Below are 20,825 nucleotides of genomic sequence, written 5' to 3' on the forward strand. Positions count from 1 at the left end.
TTCCTCGCCTTCCTGTCCCCTCACTGTGACCTCAGGTTTGGACTGTTCCTTTTAGATGTTCTTCTATACGTTGTTTTATTCCACAAATCTGTATCAAATACTTACTGTCTGTTTGGCACTGTTTTAGGCACTGAAGAGTCCATGAAGAAATCCTCACCCTCTTGAAATCTACCTTCTAGTGAGGAAAGACAGTAAACAAAGTAAATAAACATTGACATATCATATAGGAAGAAAAAGAAAAAACATGTAGTTTAGTTATTCAGTACTACTGGGGAAAAAGGAAGCAAGAAAAGGAGAGAGTGAGGGAGTTCTAGTTTTCTTACCAGTTATCAAAGTCTGGAGTCTAATCAGCTGCATGTCCCCTGCTACACTGGGCCCATTGTAATCTGATTATATTCCAGTTCAACCTGACAAACCACCAGAGTCTTTAAGGCTTTCTCTCTCCCTTTGGATGCTCCGTTCTTATACTTGACCACATGGCATGCAGGATCTTAGTATCCAACCAGGGTAAAGGAGGAGCTATTTCCAGAGGAAAAAAACTGGTGGAAAGAGATAATATACACTGTTCAAGATATCTTTATTTGAAGTGATATTAGCAGATCAGGCTAACTCTGGCCCAAATGAATCAGTTCCCTCTGAGAGCTCAGAAAGTGAAAGTGAAAGTTGCTCAGTCATGTCTGACTCTTTGCGACCCCAGGGACTTAGCCTGCCAGGCTCCTCTGTCCACAGAATTTTCCAGGCCAGAATACTGGAGTGGGTAGCTGTTTCCTTCTCCAGGGGATCTTCTCAACCCGGGGATCGAACCGAGGTCTCCTGCATTGCAGGCAAATTCTTTACCATCTGAGCCACAAGGAAGCCTGAGAGTTCAGAAGACAAGCACAAATTTCAAACAGGAAGCCGCACATAACAGCCACATTGAAACAATGACCACTTATTCTCCTCCAGCCCTGAACATTAGCTTGTTGCCCCTTTTCTCAAGGGTGTAAATGGTTTAGCTTAGTGACCTTGGTTTGTTGCTGTTTTATTTAATTGTGCAAAGACCTGAGTGATGGAGTGGGTGATGAAGTTTGGGGGAAGGAAACCTTAGGTAGAGGTACAATTTTTTGAAGTTTATTTCGGAGCGCATGAGTTGATCAGGGAAATTGAAGAAGCCATGGGTGGATGTGCAGAACACAGTAGCTTCCTTGGTTCCTTAGAGCTCTTCATGTTTCCTTTGGAAGTATCTGAGGACAGAGCTTTGTGTCACCTCTGCCATCTTGTGCTTTTTAGCCTGGTTCTTTCCTCCCTCCCTCCTTTGTTCCATCTCTCCCTCTTTTCCTCCCACCTTCAGAAATGATGGAGAAAAGGGAAAGATAAGAGGGCTAGAACAGTAGGAGTGCTGTAAAATTCCACATGTTGTATGAAAGTGAAAAATGGAATCCTTTAACCCTACCTAAGTTTTATTTTTAACATTTTGATTTTAGCACTTCTTGTTGTTGTTGCGATAAAATCAGAACTATTGCCTGTGTGTCAAATTTGACTAAGGCTAAAAATAGGCTAGCTAGGTTGAGCGTGAAAGAAGTGGCCCAGCTTCTCCTTCCTCCCTTTCATTTTGTTTCAGTTTGAATGAGAAGGAGGTGGCTCACACAATGAACAAGAACAGCAACTGGCTGGGTGTCTGTGTTCTTTCAGCCAATTATGACATTTTTGTGGGAAAGTTTCCAATTCTGAAGTCTCAGTTATGTAGAGGTGGGAGGCAGCTGGTGTGAATGTCTGTCTGCAGGGTACATGCATGATTACTCTGATCCAATATGGCACGACAGCAATGCGCTTATTCAAAAAAGTAGTGGTCTCAATTTCCCTGTACTTTAAAGCATCTTTATCCTCATGACTTAAAAGTAAAAACCCAAAAAGCCTTAAAGAGAAAAAAAGGTCAAAGCTGAAGTCACCAAAATATTTTGAGATCTCTCAGCCACATTTAGGGAGGGAAATCAGTAATGAAATTAATCTAAGTGTAATGGCCTACATTAACTACTATCTTCCTCCACTCCAATAGCCTCCCCTTGAAGTCTTCATTTCATTAACTACCATCCTTTTCTCAATTTTCAGAATTTCTTACCTCTCTCCTTCATCCCTCACTTCCAAATGGCCACCAAATCCTGCCGAATCTACCTTCAAAGCATTTGTCCATTTACTTACTCATGTATTTGTCATGCACTTACTAAATACCTACTGTGTACGATGCACTGTGTTAGGCACCATGGGATACAGTGACACCTCAGAGAGATAGCTTCTGCCATCACACAGCTTATCGTCTGGACAGGGGAGGGGGTGGGCCCAGGCAAGAGACAAGTAAACAAGCAATTTCCATGTTGTGTGTAAGCTCTTGTGAGCAAGGTACAGGGAGTACATTGGGATCCCAGAGAACTGATGATTTAGCTGAGACTGAAAGGTTCAGAAGAATGTAGCCAGAAGAAGAATGCTTTAGGCATTATCCATTCTACAAAATTTTATCGAACACTAACTGTGGGTCAGGCTTTATGCTAGACTCTGCAAAGTTAGAAAGATAGACAATCCTGCCTCCCCAACTGCTTAGGGAAATCAGGGTGAAGGAGAAATAGACATGAAAATTGTTGTTGTTGTTCAGTTACTAAGTGGTGTCCGATTCTTTGCGACCCCCTGGACTGCAGCATGCCATGCTTCCCTGTCCTTCCTTGTCTTCCAGAGTTTGCTCAAACTCATGTCCATTGAGTTGGTGATGCCATCCAACCATCTCATCCTCTGTCACCTGCTTCTCCTCCTGCCCTCAGTCTTTCCCAGCATCAGAGTCTTTTCCAAAGACTCGGCTCTTCAGATTAGGTAGCCAAAATATTGGAGCTTCACCTTCAGCATCAGTCCTTCCAGTGAATATTCAGGGTTGATTTCCTTATGCAAAGGAAATCAACTCTCCTCTGGCAAAATTAGGGAATTAAAAGATTCATCACTTTCCTCCTGGAAAGTCCAACCTGCTCCTGAGTGTGCTCTCTTGCAGCTCCTGGCTCTGTTATGAATGCCCAATATTCCCAGGGAGTTTCCCCATTACGTAAACACAGGGCAAGTACTTCCCTGTCTACCTCTTTATGTTTCAGAACACAACTAAAGATTTTTTAAAAAGTTAAAAAAACCTAAACCCTTTTTATTTTGTATTAGAGTATAGCCAATTAAAAATGTTGTGGTAGTTTCAGGTGGACAGCAAAGGGACTCAGCCATACATATAGATAAATCCATTCTCCCCCGTACTCCCCTCCCATCCAGACTTCCATATAACATTGAGCAGAGTTCCAAGATTCTTTACTGGAAAGCTGGGTTAATTAAAGAAGATCACACTGTATAGGAAGGGAGAACTGTAAATTGTCAGTTAACATGGTTTTCCCTCCACAGTTCATGGCAAAAGAACATATACACTCAACAAATACATGCCAGCTGTCCTGCTGAGGTGCCCAAGACAGATAAAATGTCCTACATGAACTTTCATTTGAGAAGCAGATAGACAGGAAATAAATAAACATATATACATTGACAACCTAATTAGAGATGGATGAGTGGTACTTCTGATAGCCCTTTTGGGGAATGGCGTCAGTTGTATCATTGTGAAGGAAGTGATGTGTTTGAGCTGAGACCTGAAGGGTGGGAAGGAGCTAGTCTTCAAAAAAGCCGAAAAAGAGTTGCAGAAAAAGAGACCACGGGAAACTGTTCCTGGGGTTCCCTGCCCCTCAAGTCACTGCCTTATCACTGGTGTCACCCTCTGCTCTCCACCTGCTCACAACAGTGGCCGCCGGGCTTTCAGGACAACTCAGTCCACGGAGATTGGGTGTCCCCTCCAAGAAGAACCTGCTTCTCCGTCCCTGGAGACGTTTAGTATCATCCCTGGATGGTGGGTTCTGTTTGAACCAGCGGTTTCACCACTAGACTGTGACGGCCTTCCATTCACGGACTCTTCTGTCCTTTCTCATTTTCTAGGAACTTGACTCGATTTCTTTAATTAGTGAATCTACAATTGCTTCTGAATGGCAGAGCCTTTTGATGTATGATTAATTAGAAACCCTTTGTTTTCCAATTCTGTTCTGGTCACCCCCCCACCCCCATTTTCTCCCGATCATATCGTTCTAAGCCTCAATTACATGCAGGTCAGAAGGCCTCCGACTAACTCCAGATGCCACTGGACTGGCGTTTAGGGCCATTTCAGGAAGGTAGGTCCTCAGGCACCCAGGTGCAGTCGGAGACCCGGGGTGCGGGCGCCCCGATGACGTCACTCCAAGGCTGCCGGCTCAGCGCGGGGCGTGACGTCACGCGGGCGGGCCAGGCCACCATGAGGTCACCTAGTGGGTGCGGCCAGGCCGAATCCCCAGTGTCGTCACGGGAGGGGCGGGGCCAGAGCGTGTCAGCGAAGCCGAATCAAAACAAGCCCGAGACCCGCCTTTTCCCTCCGGCTGGAGAGCTTCTTGCTCGCGCCCCGAGCCCGCGGCGCCCGCGCGGCTGCGAGCCTCGGGTGACCGCGCGCCGGCTCCAGGAAGCCGGGGAGGGCGCGGCAGCCGGGATGGCGCGGCGCGGGCCGCGCGGCTAGACGGGCGCCAGCGGAGCCGCCGGCCCGCGCCCTCCGTTCTCGGCCTCCCGAACCCGGCGTCGCGCCGCTGGGAGCCGCCTTCACCGACGCGGGGTACCTGGACGCTCGCGAGATGCCCAATCCCAAAAACAGTAAAGGCGGCCGCAAAAACAAGCGCGCCAACAGCAGCGGGGACGAGCAGGAAAATGGAGCCGGGGCCCTGGCAGTGGCGGGCGCGGCGGGCGCCGCGGCCGGGGGGGCCCTGGCGGCGGCGGCCGGCTGCGGAGCAGCGGCGGCGGGCGCACCCGGCACCGGGGGCGCGGCGGGCGCGGGAGGCGCGGGGCCGGGCGCCGCCAACGCCGCGGCCGCCGCGGGGGCTGCAGCCGCGGGCGACGCCAAGAACGGTAAGTCGGGTCCGGTCAGGCGAGCGCCAACTTCCTCACCGACGGGGACGGCGCGGCGGCGGCGGGGCCCAGGGTGGCGCGGGCGATGCGTGGACAATGCGAGAGTCAGGAAGTGCTCACCCCGCCCCTCCGCCCCGCCGCGGCTGCCCCTTCCCGGTCCCCACGCACGGCGGCGGCGATCGATCGCCGGCCCTGGCTCGGTGTCCGCGCGGCTCTCCGGTCGCGCGCCTCGGGCAGCCTGCGCCCCAAACTCCGAGGGGCTTTCGGGTCCCCGGTCGGGGCGGCGCTCCCCTCGGGCCCTGCCCGTTGTGCTCGCGCTGGCAAAGCCGAGTGTGTGCTCTAGACCAGGGAGGACGAAGGAAGGGAAGAAAGAGCTGCTCAAGTTGAGAAGAATGGTCCGATTGGAAACTTAGGCACCAGTTCCTTCTTCCCTGTGCTCCCCTCACCCACCCGCCTTCCCCTCCCCTGAGTGAAGGGGAGCCTCAAATCCCGGCCGACCAGGGCTTGCTGTGTCGACTGCCACAGGTGAAGAGGCCCCGAGACATTTTTACTGTAGGGTGTGTGTGTGTGTGTGTGTGTGTGTGTGTCGCTGGGCTGAGGGGGCGGGGGTGTGCTCTTTAATTCTGCTCGCTTGAGGAAGGAAGAGAATCTGAACTTGACTTCCGTTCTCAGCCCGGAGTTAAAAAAAAAATCATTATTTAATTCTACTTCACATTTTAGGAGGAAGCTTAATAACCTGAATGCACCTTTTGAGAGAGCGTTTAAGAAATAGTGAAGATACCACAAGATTGCCGTTGTCACTGCAGAGACACAGTCTTACAGCGTGCTGGGCAAACACTTTTTCGGACTTGGGCAGTTCTTTGAATTCCTCTGGTCAAGCAGGTTTTCAGAGCAGGGAATATAGGTATATTTTAATGAAGAGAGATTGGGTTCCTAATATCTGACTTTTAACTTGTAGGTTTCAGCTTCCAAAGCCCTTCTTTATGTAGATCACTTACTTTTTAAACTGGTGACCTGCACTTAGAAGAACCCGCTTGGTTATCAGAGCAGAGGAGGCTGAAGATTAGCCTATTAGAACCTTAGGCCCCTTGGCTATATCTCTGCAATTTTGAAATAGGAAGGTTCCCCCCCCTCCCCCCTGTCGCCCGCCCCCCAGGAACAAACATCCCATTTGTGAATGTTTGAAAAGTCAAAATTTGGCCAGACTGTCTTTGGCGTGTTCTGGTTTTTTTGTTTTTTGGTTTTTTTTTTTTGCCACCCCATGGGCTGTAGCCCGCCAGGCTCCTCTGTGAAATTCTCCAGGCAAGAATACTGAGTGGGTTGCCAGTCCCTTTTCCAGGGGATCTTCCTGACCCAGGGATCAAACCTGGGTCTCCTCCTTGCAGGCAGATTCTTTACCTTCTGAGTCACTTTAATCGACCCCCACCCCCCCTTTTTTTTTGTTCTAAACTTCATCTTGGTATTGATGTGGCAGAGGAGAAAGAAGCAACTCCTTGCTCAGCCATTCAGTTTTGTCATCTTGGAAAGGACAGCTGTTCTGAGCTTCAATTTCCTACCCTGTAAAATCGGGGAAAAAAGAATTATGCTGATTGTATTGGCTCCCTCAGGAAGTTATCTGTGAGGCTCAGAGTGTCCCTTCTCTACCCAGTCCCCAGTACTTGTTGTTTTAGAAGCTGGTTACATTTGTAACAAGCTTAGTCAAGTTTGTCAAGGAAAGGAAGTGATCAGTGAATGACAGCTGTCATTCACTCATTCAAAAGATACTAAGCATTTACCATGTTACAAGTACTGTGTTAAGTATTAAAGGACAGGTGGCAGTCAAAGAAAGGACCTGCTGGTCCTCACCGGAGCTTGCATTCCTGGGGATGGTTCAGAGGGCTTACCCTGCGTCTGCTTGAAAGTTTCAGGTTGACTGTTCCCTTTTCTTCTTTAAAAGATAAGACCTCGTAAGTGGTGTGACGGAATGTTTTCCTTAGGCTATGGTTATGGTGCCCCTGTTACTGCTTTCCACTGAAGTGGCAATCTCAGGTATATTTAGCAGTTCTGTGTATGTCTGTGTGAAGGTATGTATTTGTGATTTGGAGTTTGTTTTATTACATGAATAGAGGAAAAAAGGAATAAATGGGCCAAACATTGCAATAATCACACTTAGAGAAGGTACAAACTTATGTTAGAGCAGTGAGTTGCAGTTTTTTTGCTTTTAATGTTTGTTTATTTATTTGGCTGCTTTGTGTCTCAGTTGGGCATGCAGGATCTTTAGTTTCAGCATGTGGGATCTAGTTCCCTGGCCAGGGATTGAATCTGGGCCCCTGCACTGGGAGCACGGGTGGAGTCTTAACCACTGAACCACCAACGAGTCCCCAGTGAGCTGAATTTTATGATGCCAAATTCTTGATGCTGATGTGGTGTGAAGTCTCAGTGAGTGATCCACCTTAATGTGAAGAATCTGTCACTCCAGTTGATGATCACTGCACATGGGTGCTGAGGTCTCCTGTGTGCAAAATTGATAAATAAGGAGATTATAAATGCTTTTTTGTTCTCTCTCTCTTTTTTTTTTTTTTTGCCATTTAAAGATGTGTTTTTTAATGTGGACGTGGGAAAGGTGGCATTGGTGAATTTTTAAAGGAGGGGGCAGCTGATATGTGCAGCCTCTCAATCAACTGATAAAACCCACTTATTTTTAAATTTCAGGATGATGTTAATTGAACTCATAGTATTTCTAAGTCAATTTTTTATTTAGCTATGACATGAAATTTCATAATCATGAATATTACACATTTATTTCAAGAGTGTAGTACATTTACATTATTAAACTTTTAAATGATTTGCTCACACTTTTCAAGTCCGTTGTGATCTACATCTGCAAACATTCAAACTTTATGACTTCACCTAAAGTTAATAGTATTTATTTGTTTTTATTTGGAGTTCATAGAATGGTTTTATGTCTTGTGCTTCCTGGGCAGTGTGGACACTAGGGCAGGGTAATATTGTTCATAGTTTTTCACTGTTAGTCAGTAGTTATTTATAACTACTGATTCAATAAAAAAAGATTTGATGGTTAGGGAAACCTTGAGGAAGCTGTGGCTGAGTTATAGTTGAAGTTAAACTACTTGAAGTTAAGCTTCTTGGTTAAGTTGAATATTAATTGTAAGGACTTTGTACCCCTAAGACGAAATTAATTAGTACATTTTCAGATACTGGTTTATGAAATTTTTGTGGGGATTGGAGTAAAAGATGAAGAAGCACTGTCCTCTTTCTACATAGTAAACATCTGTTTGCACATATTGCAACATTTTGATTGTAGATGGACAAGATTTGCAGTGATTAGAAGGCAATGGCACCCCACTCCAGTATTCTTGCCTGGAAAATCCCATGGATGGAGGAGCCTGGTAGGCTACAGTCCATGGGGTCGCAAAGGGTCGGACATGACTGAGTGACTTCACTTGGAATCATGCATAGATTATACCCATGTATAGTTTCACTCTGGAATTCTGGTTCTATAAGGCCACTGGTTTTCACTTGAGGCCTAAAAATATATGAGCCTTGGTCATAGTATCTACTTTTTAATGGGCCTGGATCTTAAATCCTTTTTATAAATTTCTGTTTTATGGATGACCATGGTTTACCATTCCATTCATTCCTGACTACCGCCAGAACCTCTGGGCTGCTGAGTTTGCCTTCATTCATTCAACCATTCATTCATTATTCTTTGTAGTAGATTGGGTTAGTTTACCCAGTGATTAATCTTGCGTTTATTATAATATTATGTATATAATATTATACATAATGTTAAGCTGATGCTTAAGCTCCAATACTTTGGTGACCTGATATGAAGAGCCAACTCATTGGAAAGTACCCTGATGCTGGGAAAGATGAAGGCAGGAGGAGAAGGGTTGACAGAGGATGAGTTGGTTAGGTAGCATCACTGACTCAATGGACATGAATTTGAGCAAACTCCAGGAGATAGTGGAGGACAGAGGAACCTGATGTGCTGAAGTCTATAGGGTCCCAAAGAGTCAGACTTGGCTTAGCAACTGAACAACAACAACAATATATAATATAATATAATATATATATGTGTGTGTATGTGTGTGTGTGTATGTGTATATATATATATATATATATATATAGTGGCTGACTTGCATGATACGAGCCTACTAAGGGTTAGCCACTCATGTTAGATTCTGGAAATAGTCTTTGAGACAAAGATTTACCTGCCAGATGTTTACTGGATGTGCTCTTTGCATCATTAGTGGTCAGGGAGTGAGGGAGGCAAGACTGAGCAGAGGGAGGAGCTGAGCTGTGATGCAGAGGGAGCTCTGGAGCTCCGCTGGCCCTCCTGAGTTATCTTACCTTGAGGCATATGGGCGGGGCCTTAACTACCCCCCCTCACCCCCACATACACATTGGTTGGTCATTGGACATGAGGTACCCCCAGGAAGAGGGAATGATCTGGGAGGGGGGTGACAACTGTTAGCTGTAGAGCTTCTGTGGACATTTCAGCAGAGTAGTAAGTACAGGTACATCACTATTTTTAATGATTGCATATAATATACCATTGTGTGTCTATATCTTGGATAAACTGATCATTCTGCTCTTGTTTGATCTTTAAGTGTTTATTTGTATATCTCTAAGCATTATTCAATGGCACCCCACTCCAGTACTCTTGCCTGGAAGATCCCATGGGTGGAGGAGCCTGGTAGGCTGCAGTCCAAGGGGTCGCTGAGTTGGACACAACTGAGCGACTTCACTTTCACTTTTCACTTTCATGCATTGGAGAAGGAAATGGCAACCCACTCCAGTGTTCTTGCCTGGAGAATCCCCGGGACGAGGAAGCCTGGTGGGCTGCCGTCTATGGGGTCGCACAGAGTCGGACACGACTGAAGTGACTTAGCAGCAGCAGCAAGCATTATTCAGTTACTTCTTTAAGATAAACTATTACCTGTAGACTTGCTATGTCCAAGAATATGCACTTTGTTATGATTTTTAATATATGCCTGGAGATTGCCCTATGGAAAGGTTGTACCATTTTAACTTCATTGTGGTCAGAGTGCCCTTTCCCCACGGCCTCTTCAGTTTCTGGTTCATACTGTTTCAAAGGTGTGCTGGAGAATTGCTGGTACTCTCCAAACGTATCAACAGTAGGGAGGCCCATGTTTAGATTCAGAGCCTGGAGCAGATGCTGCCATACTTGGGGGTATTTTCCAAGGCTGCATTTATTTCTCCTGTGATCTTGTTAGCCACCAGATCAACAAGTATTCAACAAAATACCTAATAGTGGTAAATGGTATCTTACTAACTGGTGATAGTCCATGGGATCACAGAGAGTCAGACACGACTCAGAGATTGAACATGCATGCATGATTGTTAGTGAGGATGCAAGCATAAGCTTTTGAAATTCTTGCTGCACTGTTATTTTAATCTTAAAAAATAAGCCCTAGAATTTTTTGTAAGTTTTAGTCAAAACGTGGTGTTTAAACAGACCTGGGTGTAACCCAAGGTGCCACAACTTAAGGGCAAAGTGACTTAACCTCTCTCAGCCTTCATTTTCTGAACACAAGCCTTTGGAGTGTTTTTGCAGATTAAGAAAAATGGTATATGTGAGAGATCTTGGCATAGGGCCTGGCAAATATGAACACTATTAACAATGTCAAAAGTTTTGTGATTTGTTCAGCCTTATCTAGTTACAAAACTTGTTAAATTATTCTGTTGGGAACAGACACTGAGAGTCAATAAGTTGATTTCTTAATGTAGAAAAAGACTGTGGTGACATACAGATTTTTATTCAGGCATTGATTTGACTATACATGATTTTCTATTCTTCCCTCATCATCTCTCTTTTTCCATAGTTTACCTGGAAAAATCAGAGGATTTAACCAAAAGAAAAAAGTAAAAAGCAAACTGTGAAAATGGTTTCCTCTTCCTTTCTTCATTCATTCGTTTGTCTAGCTAGTATGTATTGAGCGCCTGTTAGGTGCTGTGTCAGGGCACTGTGTTAGGCCCTGGGATTACAAGGACAAAAGAATCAGCCCCTGGGGGCCTATGGCTTAGTTGGGAGTCCTTATGGAAATGAATGAGAGTAGGTTATTGCATGTACTACGCAAAGGCAGCTATGGAATAAGGAGCAGGAACTTGTGAGGTGGTCACGTATCGGATTAAAGCTGGGGCTTGTGTCTGAGGACATGAGCAAATGAACTGAGCACATAGAAGTAAAGAGTAATTCAGAGGAGGTGAGGCGCTCCGGGTGTTCTTTGGGGATCAGCTGGGGCTTAATATTATTAATTAAAGACCCTTTCCTCTCTCCAGGAAGCAGCTTGAAAGCTCATTCATTAGCTCCTGTGTTTGTTTGTTTGCTCATTCACTATTTTGTTCATCTGTGCACTCATGCATTTACTAAACATTTATTTTGTGCCCACTGTCTTCTATGACTGAAAGTGTGACACTGAATTATACATGGAGACATCAGAAGCTGCATGGCTCATGGAAACTGGGAGAGAGACATGTACACGTCAGGGGTAATGATCATAGGTGCCCAGTACAAGAAAGGATTTGTTTCCTGCAAGAGGGGGACCTTTGAGCTGAGTCTTGCAGGAAAAGAAGCAAGGCTCTGAAAGCAGAGGAAGGATGTTTTGAGGGTGGCTGGGGGAGGTGAGCAAGAGCCTTGAGTTCTGGTTGCTGCTGTAGTGGTTCATGGCTGGTGTGAGGTTCGGTGGTGGAAAGGAAATGGGTCCAGACAGTCAAATCTGGGTGCTTAGTCACCAGTACAGAACCATCCCTGAGGTTTATAAGCAAAGACATGATTGGTTGACCCTGCAAAGGGGAATAATCATCGGTTGGCAAGCTTGTAAAGTTGTTGTTTATTTTAACATCATGGGTATCTTTCGGCAGTCTTTCTTTTATTACAGCTAATCATGGTTTGGTGGTCCAGCCTGCCACTGACTGTTGATTGTGATTTTTTTAGTAAAGTAGTGGGCACACAGCACACACTGCTTTTCTGCACAGCAAGATGAAAGTGTGACAGCCCCAAGGAAAAGTCTCTCTTAATTGTGGGCACCAGCATCCTGATGCTCTGTTAGCCATGGGAGGTTAGCTAATTGAGGTGAACTTCAGAGAACCTGACGCCAAGGGAGGGCTGGGTACCATATGAGCCAAAGAGCTTCCTCTGGATGGAGGGGTTGTCGCTATGGTTTATTTTTCACATCTTGATAGAAAGTGTCTATCTCTGTGCTGGGTTGGACTAATTATATTTGTAATTTTATTTTTTATCCTCATCGAGTCAGTTTTAAAATAATAAAGTCTGGTGAGGGAGATGTCATTATTTTATACAAAGTGACTGTGTTTTTAAGTCTGTGTGTTTCAGAAAGCTTCCATTTCTCAGTGGTTGGTGAAATAGTAGCTTGCTTTATTTAATCAACAGGATGCTTTAGCTCAATTGTACTTGAGAGGTTTTTGTAAACTGGCAAAAAATGAGTAGCATTTCTAATTCTTAATTGTATGTTCTGATTTATCAGAAGTGGATAGAAAAACAAATTATTTCTGCTAAATTATACTTAGGAGGATGGTACTTGAAAGCATTCTAAAAGTTAGAAACAAGAAAGATATTAAGAGGAAGTTTAAAGAAAAGTGAAGGAGAACTTAAAAGGAAGTGTTTAATGTTAATCATATCATTGTTTAGAATAACAAGAACGTTTGCATGGTTCTCATATGTACGCATAGTGCAGTGTATTGATACTTCACTGATTTAAATTGTCAAGGAGGAAAAACTTTTCTTCTCCCCTCTTAGGTTCATGATTTTGGGGCTTGCAAATTAAACTGACAGAGTAGCAAGACAAAAGACAGATTTACTCACAGACAAAAACATGACTCAAAGGTGTGGTTAGAATTTGTGTCTTATCTACTATCTTAATGAGAGATGGGGCGGGGAGAAGGGTTCTTCTTGGAAAGCCAAGTGGCTTCCTAGTAAGAGTAGGGGAGAGGGAGAAAGGGCGCCTATAAGAAAAGAAATGAATTTTTGAAGAGCTCAGTGGGCCCTAAAAGAATACATGGGTGATGATCATTTTGTGACAGTGTGTGTTTAGGTGTGGTGTGGAGACTTATTTCTGATGGTAAAAGTCAATCTTCTCAGGTTGCTTTTGAAAGGGATTTATGAGTTGTTTTGAGAGGCTCTGTTTTTAGGCAGAGATTTCAGCAATTCAAATGCCTTCAGCTTAGAATAATTTTTAGGCCACAGTGGCAGATTCTGAACCCTTTCAAAACTTGTTGAAGTTCAGTATCACCCCCATAATAGCAGTTAGAAAAGATAGTGCTATAATTCTGGATTTCTGTTTTTCATTTTGTTGTAAATTTATTAGAAATAGATGGCCTTAAGCCATATGCCTTTATAAACTGAGAGAGTAAATTAGGCAAAAGTTAGGAAGATATCAACTTGTTCCTATAAGAAAAGAAGATATACTCGTCAAATTTCAAGTGGATGTTTCTCCCAGGGGTTAGTATAGGTTTGATACCTGAGATCGTGTCCCTTTAAATCATAAAAGCATCTCAGGAGTCTTTGACACTAGTATTGAAACTAAATCACAGACTACTTTAGGTTTCTAAATGAGCACTCCTGAATGTGACATTACATCAATATAATATTTAGTTGAACTGTAGAATTTATTAAAGTGACACATTACTTGTTATGCCTGACAGACCTCAGTGTCTGGACAGAAATGGAGGGAATGGGCAATGGAGGGAATCAAGGTCTGGCTATTTTTGATTGGCAGCAGGTGCAGTCTGTAATCTGAGAGGCTGAACCTGGGATGCTTGGTGATGGTTGTTACGAACAAATGCAGCGCTGCCAGAGGCCATGAGAGAGCCTGGCATTGGAAGATAGAAAGTGTTTTTCTGTGGTGGAGGCAGAAATGACCATGTCTAATACACACAGGGCAACTTGGAGAATTCTTCCACTTCACCTCCTCAGATCTGTTCTTACTGGGCAGTGCTTACAAGTTGGAGTATTGTTAATCCTATAATGATATGTATTGGGCATTTAGTTTTACAAATGCTGATGATGTGTTGTGGTTCAGTAGCAAATTAGGTAAAATGCCTGGATGGTAGTTATGTTGGGGCTGTAGAACCCCTGGGAACTCACAGAAAGCAGGAGCAGCTTTTGCCGGCAACAGGAACAATGATCACTCCCTTTATGGAGCTCTGACTGGGAGCCAGGTGGGACGCCCCTGCTGTCTGCAGTCTGCATTGGAGGACAGGGACACTAAGCTCCAGAAATGGCCTCCCTCTCTTTTTACAGAAAAGGCACACTGGTGTTGGAGGGATGTGCTAGACCCTGATGTTGCAGTCAGATCTTACATGATACTGGGTCTGTTTTGACTGATATGCAAACCTGTGTATGAATAATGAACAAGTTTTTAAGTAGAGGGCTTAAATTTAGTATAAAAACATTAGGGGAAGCAATCATTGTTGTTGTTTAGTCACTAAGTTGTGTTCAGCTCTTTCAGACCCCATGGACTCTAGCCTGCTAGGCTCCTCTGTCTATGGGGTTTCCTAGGCAAGAATACAGGAGAAGGCAATGGTACCCCACTCTAGTACTCTTGCCTGGAAAATCCCATGGATGGAGGAGCCTGGTGGGCTACAGTCTATGGGGTCACTGAGAGTCGGACACGACTCAGTGACTTCACTCTCACTTTTCACTTTCCTGCATTGGAGAAGGAAATGGCAACCCACTCCTGTGTTCTTGCCTGGAGAATCCCAGGGACGGGGGAGCCTGGTGGGCTGCCGTCTATGGGGTCGCACAGAGTCGGACACAACTGAAGTGACTTAGCAGCAGGCAAAAATACTGGAGTGGGTGGCCATTCTCGTCTCCAGGGGATCTTGCCAATCCAGGGATCGAACTCGGGCCTCCTGCATTGCAGGCAGATTCTTTACCACTGAGCCACCAGGGAACCCCAAGAAAGCAATAGGGCCATTTAAATTACTTTTAAAAGACCTCATGCTGTGGATGAAACTGGAGCCGATTATACAGAGTGAAGTAAGCCAGAAAGAAAAACACCAATACAGTATACTAACACATATATATGGAATTTAGGAAGATGGCAATGACGACCCTGTATGCAAGACAGGGAAAGAGACACAGATGTGTATAACGGACTTTTGGACTCAGAGGGAGAGGGAGAGGGTGGGATGATTTGGGAGAATGACATTCTAACATGTATACTATCATGTAAGAATTGAATCTCCAGTCTATGTCTGACACAGGATGCAGCATGCTTGGGGCTGGTGCATGGGGATGACCCAGAGAGATGTTATGGGGAGGGGAGGTGGGAGGGGGGTTCGTGTTTGGGAACGCATGTAAGAATTAAAGATTTTAAAATTTAAAAAATAAAAAACTAAAATTAAAAAACTAAACCAAACCAAAACAAAAAACAAAAAACAAAAAAAATAAAAGACCTCATGCTTATCTTTCTGGTACTTGAACTGAAATTAAATTTGTGAAACAAGAAAACATTTGTCCAAGGAAGTACTTAGCTTACACATTGTACGCTCATGTTAATTTGATCCTTCTCATGATAGAAGGACTTCCTGGTCTTGGGATGGCGGAAACAGGCCATCTGCATGGATACTTCCAGTTCTTAATGGATCACAGTTCATAGCGCAGATGTGATTATCTTCGTTAGGCCGAAGTTCTAGAAGTGAGATCACTGGTCACCAGGCGTGTGATTTTCAAGGCTTTGATGCCTCTTGCCAAACTGCTATCCAGAAAGGGTTCCCCTCTTTCCACTGACTCGGGCGCTGCATGGAGTGCTCCATTCTCCACACTCCTCCACCGGGAGTTTGATAACCACTTTCCCCTATGCCAATCAGATAGGTGAAAAATCACATCCCATTGTAATGTTCATTTCCATTTGTTGACTTGCCAGCTGAGTGAATGTCTTTTTATGTGTATACTGTTCATTTGTGTTTTTTCCTGTTTGTGTTTTTTGTCCATTTAACTAATGGGCATTGATCTGCACAAGGTCTTTGTATATTCAGGATACTTTTTGACATACATTTCTGCTGGCTTATTGTTTATCTTCTTACCTTGTTTGAGCATCCTGGCTGGTTAGAAATGTTATAGATTTGTATGATCCCAGAAAATCCACAAAGAGAAAGACAAGAGAGAGTGGGGAAAGTTGTCTGTAAAGTTACTTGTAGGAAAAGCAGTTTGGGCCTGGCGTCAGGGTAGTGACTGAATTCATTTGGGTGTCAACGATAGTAACACTGTTAGGTTTGTGAGGTTCTGTTTCCTTCTGTTTGTGAGGTTCCTGAGGTTCTGTTTGTATTTAATTTGCAAGGCTTTGTTTCACAGGATTGGTTATAGTTCCCATCACCCTCCTTCACCTCCTCCCTGACCACTTCTGTCCATGGGAGCTGAGCTCCCATGCTCAACACCTGTTGTTTCCTGCACATTCTTAAAGTCCCCTGCAGTTTTTATTCCAGCCAGTTCCAAGGACTTTGAAACTTGTAGATAAAAGCTTACTAATTTACTTATCACTTCTGCTACAAACTGAGGCCGCTTATGGCTAAGTTACCTGTAAATTCCCTGTGATCATAAACTTAAATGCTGAATTATAGGAAAGTTCTCACTTTTTTCATTCTGGCACTTGCATTCAAATTACATTTCTGTGTTAAGAAAGTGAGAACACAGAACTCACCTGGACCAAAAGTTTATTTGTGCCCTGTTCATCACGCTGATCCAGTCTGCCCTGTGCTTCCCAAATGTCTGTGACTTGCAGGAGATTCCCAAACTCACTGCCTTTTTTAAAGAGTGTGAGATTTGAGAGACCCAGGTCCTAGTTTGAGGTTTGCCATTTTGCAAGGCTGATGGAGCTTTCTGAGTCCAACTATCCTTATCTGTGGAAAGCAGGATAACATGATATTGCGTATGACTAACTCTTTGCAAAAAACTGTATTGCTATTTGAAAAAGCCCATGGTTGTGTCATGCTTCGGGGTTTTGGGTGTTTTCTAGTTGGTGTTTTGGTTTTCTGTTTGTCCTGTGGTTGTGTGTCTGCTTCCCCTAGTGGTGAATGCATGCTCTGATTTGTTGAAAGAACCGGGGCCAACCTGGGCTTTGCCCCACAGCTTGCAGTGAAAGTTGCTCTTCCAAAATGCTGATTCTACTTCCTTGGGAGAGCCTTTCATTTCTCTGTAGGTTCAGGTCTGGCAGCTCTTGCTGTGTGAGTTTTCCCAAGGAATCTGCAGTGTTTACCTGCTGGTCTCAGGGTGAGCGCCCTCCTTGAGTGGGTTCTTCTAGGGTTTCTGACCCACTGAGGGGAAGGCCTGTGGAGGCTGAAGTCATGGGGCGGGTGCTTTCCCCCAGCCCTTGTAGAGCTGACTTGTGGATTGTTTCATTGTGATCTGTGAATCATCTGTCCCCAGGTTTCATTATAACCACAAACTGTGCTGTGGTTTTAACCATTTGATTAGCAGAGCCTTGCTTTTGGCCTGGTGTGCCTATGTCTGTAATCATGCCTTCTTTAGTTTGTGTCCACTCATTTCAGGCCTTTGTGCTCCCTGCTCATTACCAACCTCTGGGGTTCTGTGGAGTAGGAGTTTGTATTGTAAAAGCATTTGGGATACTTTCATAACACTTGCGTGCATGCTTGCTAAGTCGCTTCAGTCATGTCCGACTCTGTGCGACCCTATGGACTATAGCCAGGCTCCTTTGTCCATGGGATTCTCCAGGCAAGAATACTGGAGTGGGTTGCCATTTCCTCCTGCAGGTCATAACACTTTGGGTTGTTTCCTTACCTCCTTTTTAGATTTTACATCTTAAATAAAATTAAAGAATTGTGAATGTACCAAATTGTATTATGGGTTTTAACAAGATAACTTCTACAGGCATATGACACTTGGTATGTATCTTTGTTGGTGTGTTTATATAAATGTATGGGTGCGTTTTTTTAAATCATTGTTTTTCTTGGGATTTGGTTGATTAAAAACAAGCCTTCTCTTTGAGATATTCAGATTTGAAATTTTTGATTTTGTATCAGTTTTCCTCATAATTTATTTTTTAATGTTCATGAGGTGTGTGATCTAAAGATGAATTGGAAAAGTTTTTGAAGAATTAATTTGAAATTTTTTCTCTTGACAGATTTGGAAATACTGATTATAATTTATATGGAGTATAATCATATATACATTTGTATATGTTTATATATTTTAATAAAATTGTATTTAACTGGACAAATTCTTTTATGATAAAAGAGAAATGTCTAGATATTTTTGCTAACTCTTTTATAAATGGTATATTCCCCCTCTAGGTTAGAAATGAATAGTTTTGAACCTTTGAAAATAATCATACTATAAAATTATATTTTGTGTTCCACAAAAGTTAGTAACTGGGAAAGGAAGCATTGTTTAGTTATGAATATAATGACATCTTTGGCTTAATATATCAGTGGGGTAAAAACTTTCGGGGAAGAACTTTGAGCTTTCTTTGCAGTAGAAAATTTTATGGCATACTCTTCTGAAAATAAGTCATATTATAGCAGCTTTGTTGAGTATGTATATGTGGTGAACTACTGAGTTTGGACATAGACATGATTTATTTTTGAGTCTAGTTTTCATTTTCACTTGAGGTATGTATAAGGCTTAGACACACCCTCTGCTTTGACAAGTCTTTCCTTGTTACAACAGATTCTCTAACTTGCTTGTTGGTTGCTGATGCAGCATTTTAGAAATAGGCCGAGTAGTGTGGCCCCCCCAGGCTAAAGCTTTGTCTTCTCTCCCTAGCTCACAGCAGAGTGACTGCGGGGGTGGAAGGGAATGCTATAACGCTTTTTCTCAGCTTTATTTTGAAGGGAAGGCAAGGGAACTGAGAGTGTATTTTTCAGGGAGTTCAGCAGGATAGGAAAGGAATATGGAAAACAAAGGAGTGTAAGGATTTGATTTAGCTTGGAGTGTGGATAGAGTAGGGAAATGAATTTAGCCACATTGTGCTGGGGATTTATTGATTTAATGACAGTAGTAGCCTGAAAATCTTCTTGGGGATTGCTGGCATGTTGACCCAAGCAGGGTTCAGGCAAAGCAGGTTGAGGTTCTGCTTCTCAACGCCAGCGCTCTTTCTGCTGCCCCATTCCATAGTATCTACTGATACAATGCCAAATCTTTATGTTCTTTCCGAGAAAAGTTGCTTTATTCTCCTTGACATGTAAACCTTTTTTTTTTTTTTGAGATTAGCACTTCTATTAGCTAGAGTAGATTTACCTCACTCTCTTTCTTTGTTTTTAAGGAGTGCAAAGATTGGGGTCAGGAAATCTTTATATTGTAATCGGGTTTAAGCACTTGTTTCTTTAATTTGACTTTCTGTAGACCTAGTTTTTAAATAATTCTGGATTGATGTGGGCATTGGCCATTCTGAATAAACTTGTGTCACCAGATCATAGTCAGTAGTTCGATAATTTTGAATGAGACGCTATTTCAGATTCTAGAACTGGTTACTGTACCTTGTTACACAGAGTTATTGGTCACTGCCTCTCCTTATAAGCTGGCTCTGTGCTCTATTGATCTCTGTGCAGTATGAGTGGGTATGGAAGAGGGAAGGCGCCTTGCTAGCTGAATGACCTTGGGCAGAGCAGTAAAGGATCCTCTTGTGGGCTTAGGACGTGTTTGTAGAATCTGAACCAAGGGATTGTCTTATTTGTATTGTGTGAAGTTTTGGTATTTTTAAGAAACTTTCAGGGAAAATTATGAAACCATTATCTTCATCCTGATATTCAGCCAAAAGCAGACGTATTTGGGGTCGGTGTCCTTTTAGGTCTTGACATGATCTCTGGTAGATAACAAAACTGTGAGTTTTCTACTTTAACGTCATTATTGACACAGATTTCTTACTGGTATCAGGGTTTTTGAGCCAGAATGGAAATTTAAAAATGGGTAAAATAGAAGTCTGTAGCTTTCTATTCAGTTTTAACTTCAGAGTAGGTAGGCTTGTGAATTTTAACTGAACCTAAGAAAGAGTGAGTCTAGGAGAATAAACTGAATCTATTGAGACAACATTAAAAACCCAAGTTGTTAAATATAGTTGAAGAGCACGTTGTTATTGTTGTTGTTTTTTTTTTTGGTTGGTGGGGGAAATATGAGGCTTCCATGTTTATTTGGGTGGAGTGGTTTGTTTGAGTAGAAGTCTTGTGTTTAAATCCTATTCAAAGCATGAAAACATGTTTAACTGAATTTAATCTCCGTGTACTCAACTTGCTACCCTCTTTGGAACAGTCTCACACACTAAAATAACATCAGAGAGGATAAACTAAATCAGAGGTTAAGACAGATATGCTTAAGTGAGCTTTACTATAGCTCCCATGCTAATTAAAACAAGTTGACAAAATACTTTGAAAGTATTAGTTTCCCTTCGTTACAGGACTTAGTATCTTTTAAAAAGTTTTAGTAGAGAAGGGTCTCGAAATAGTTGAGAAAATTTACTTAAAAACTTTTTTAGTTTTCACTTGAGAAAATACTCACCAGTTAGTCAAGAAATGATTTTTAACCCCCTGGTGAGTCTGAGGTGTGGTATGGGCACCGGCCTCCTCCTCCTCTGATCTGTGCTCAGTACTGCCCCACAGGGAAGGCTGGTGACCGAAGCAGAGGCTTGGCACATGGGCCTTATGGGTGACCAGGTGGCAGATCCAGTCCTGGACCTAGTTGTGGCGCTCTTTGAGTGCAGCCGAGGGACGTGGGGCTTTGGCCTGGGAGTTTCTGAGATTCCTGAATGCATCTGTGATGGCATCACTATAAGTTTCAGCAGGCTGATTTGAAGGTATTGATAAAACTTTTTTTTTTAAATATTTTATTTTTACTTTATTTTACTTTACAATACTGTATTGGT

The 20,825-nt window shown here is 43.3% G+C and overlaps 1 protein-coding gene and 1 long non-coding RNA gene across 2 annotated transcripts in view; one reads left to right on the forward strand and one right to left on the reverse strand.

Annotated features, from left to right (window-relative positions):
- Window positions 1-558: 558 nt before the first annotated feature.
- LOC132660207 (uncharacterized) lies at window positions 559-4,915 on the reverse strand. The gene is made up of 2 exons (XR_009601531.1): window positions 4,140-4,915; window positions 559-857 (listed from the first exon to the last, which is right to left on the reverse strand). It is a non-coding gene; the product is annotated as an uncharacterized LOC132660207 (long non-coding RNA).
- HECA (hdc homolog, cell cycle regulator) overlaps window positions 4,585-20,825 on the forward strand; it is a 43,196-nt gene continuing 26,955 nt past the window's right edge. The window contains exon 1 of the mRNA XM_027972500.3: window positions 4,585-4,965. Within this exon, the coding sequence (XP_027828301.1) occupies window positions 4,695-4,965 (271 nt within the window). The 5' untranslated portion in view covers window positions 4,585-4,694. The remainder of the gene's footprint in view (window positions 4,966-20,825) is intronic.

This window comes from Ovis aries, chromosome 8 (assembly GCF_016772045.2).
Source record: "Ovis aries strain OAR_USU_Benz2616 breed Rambouillet chromosome 8, ARS-UI_Ramb_v3.0, whole genome shotgun sequence".
Taxonomy (NCBI): Eukaryota; Metazoa; Chordata; class Mammalia; order Artiodactyla; family Bovidae; genus Ovis; species Ovis aries.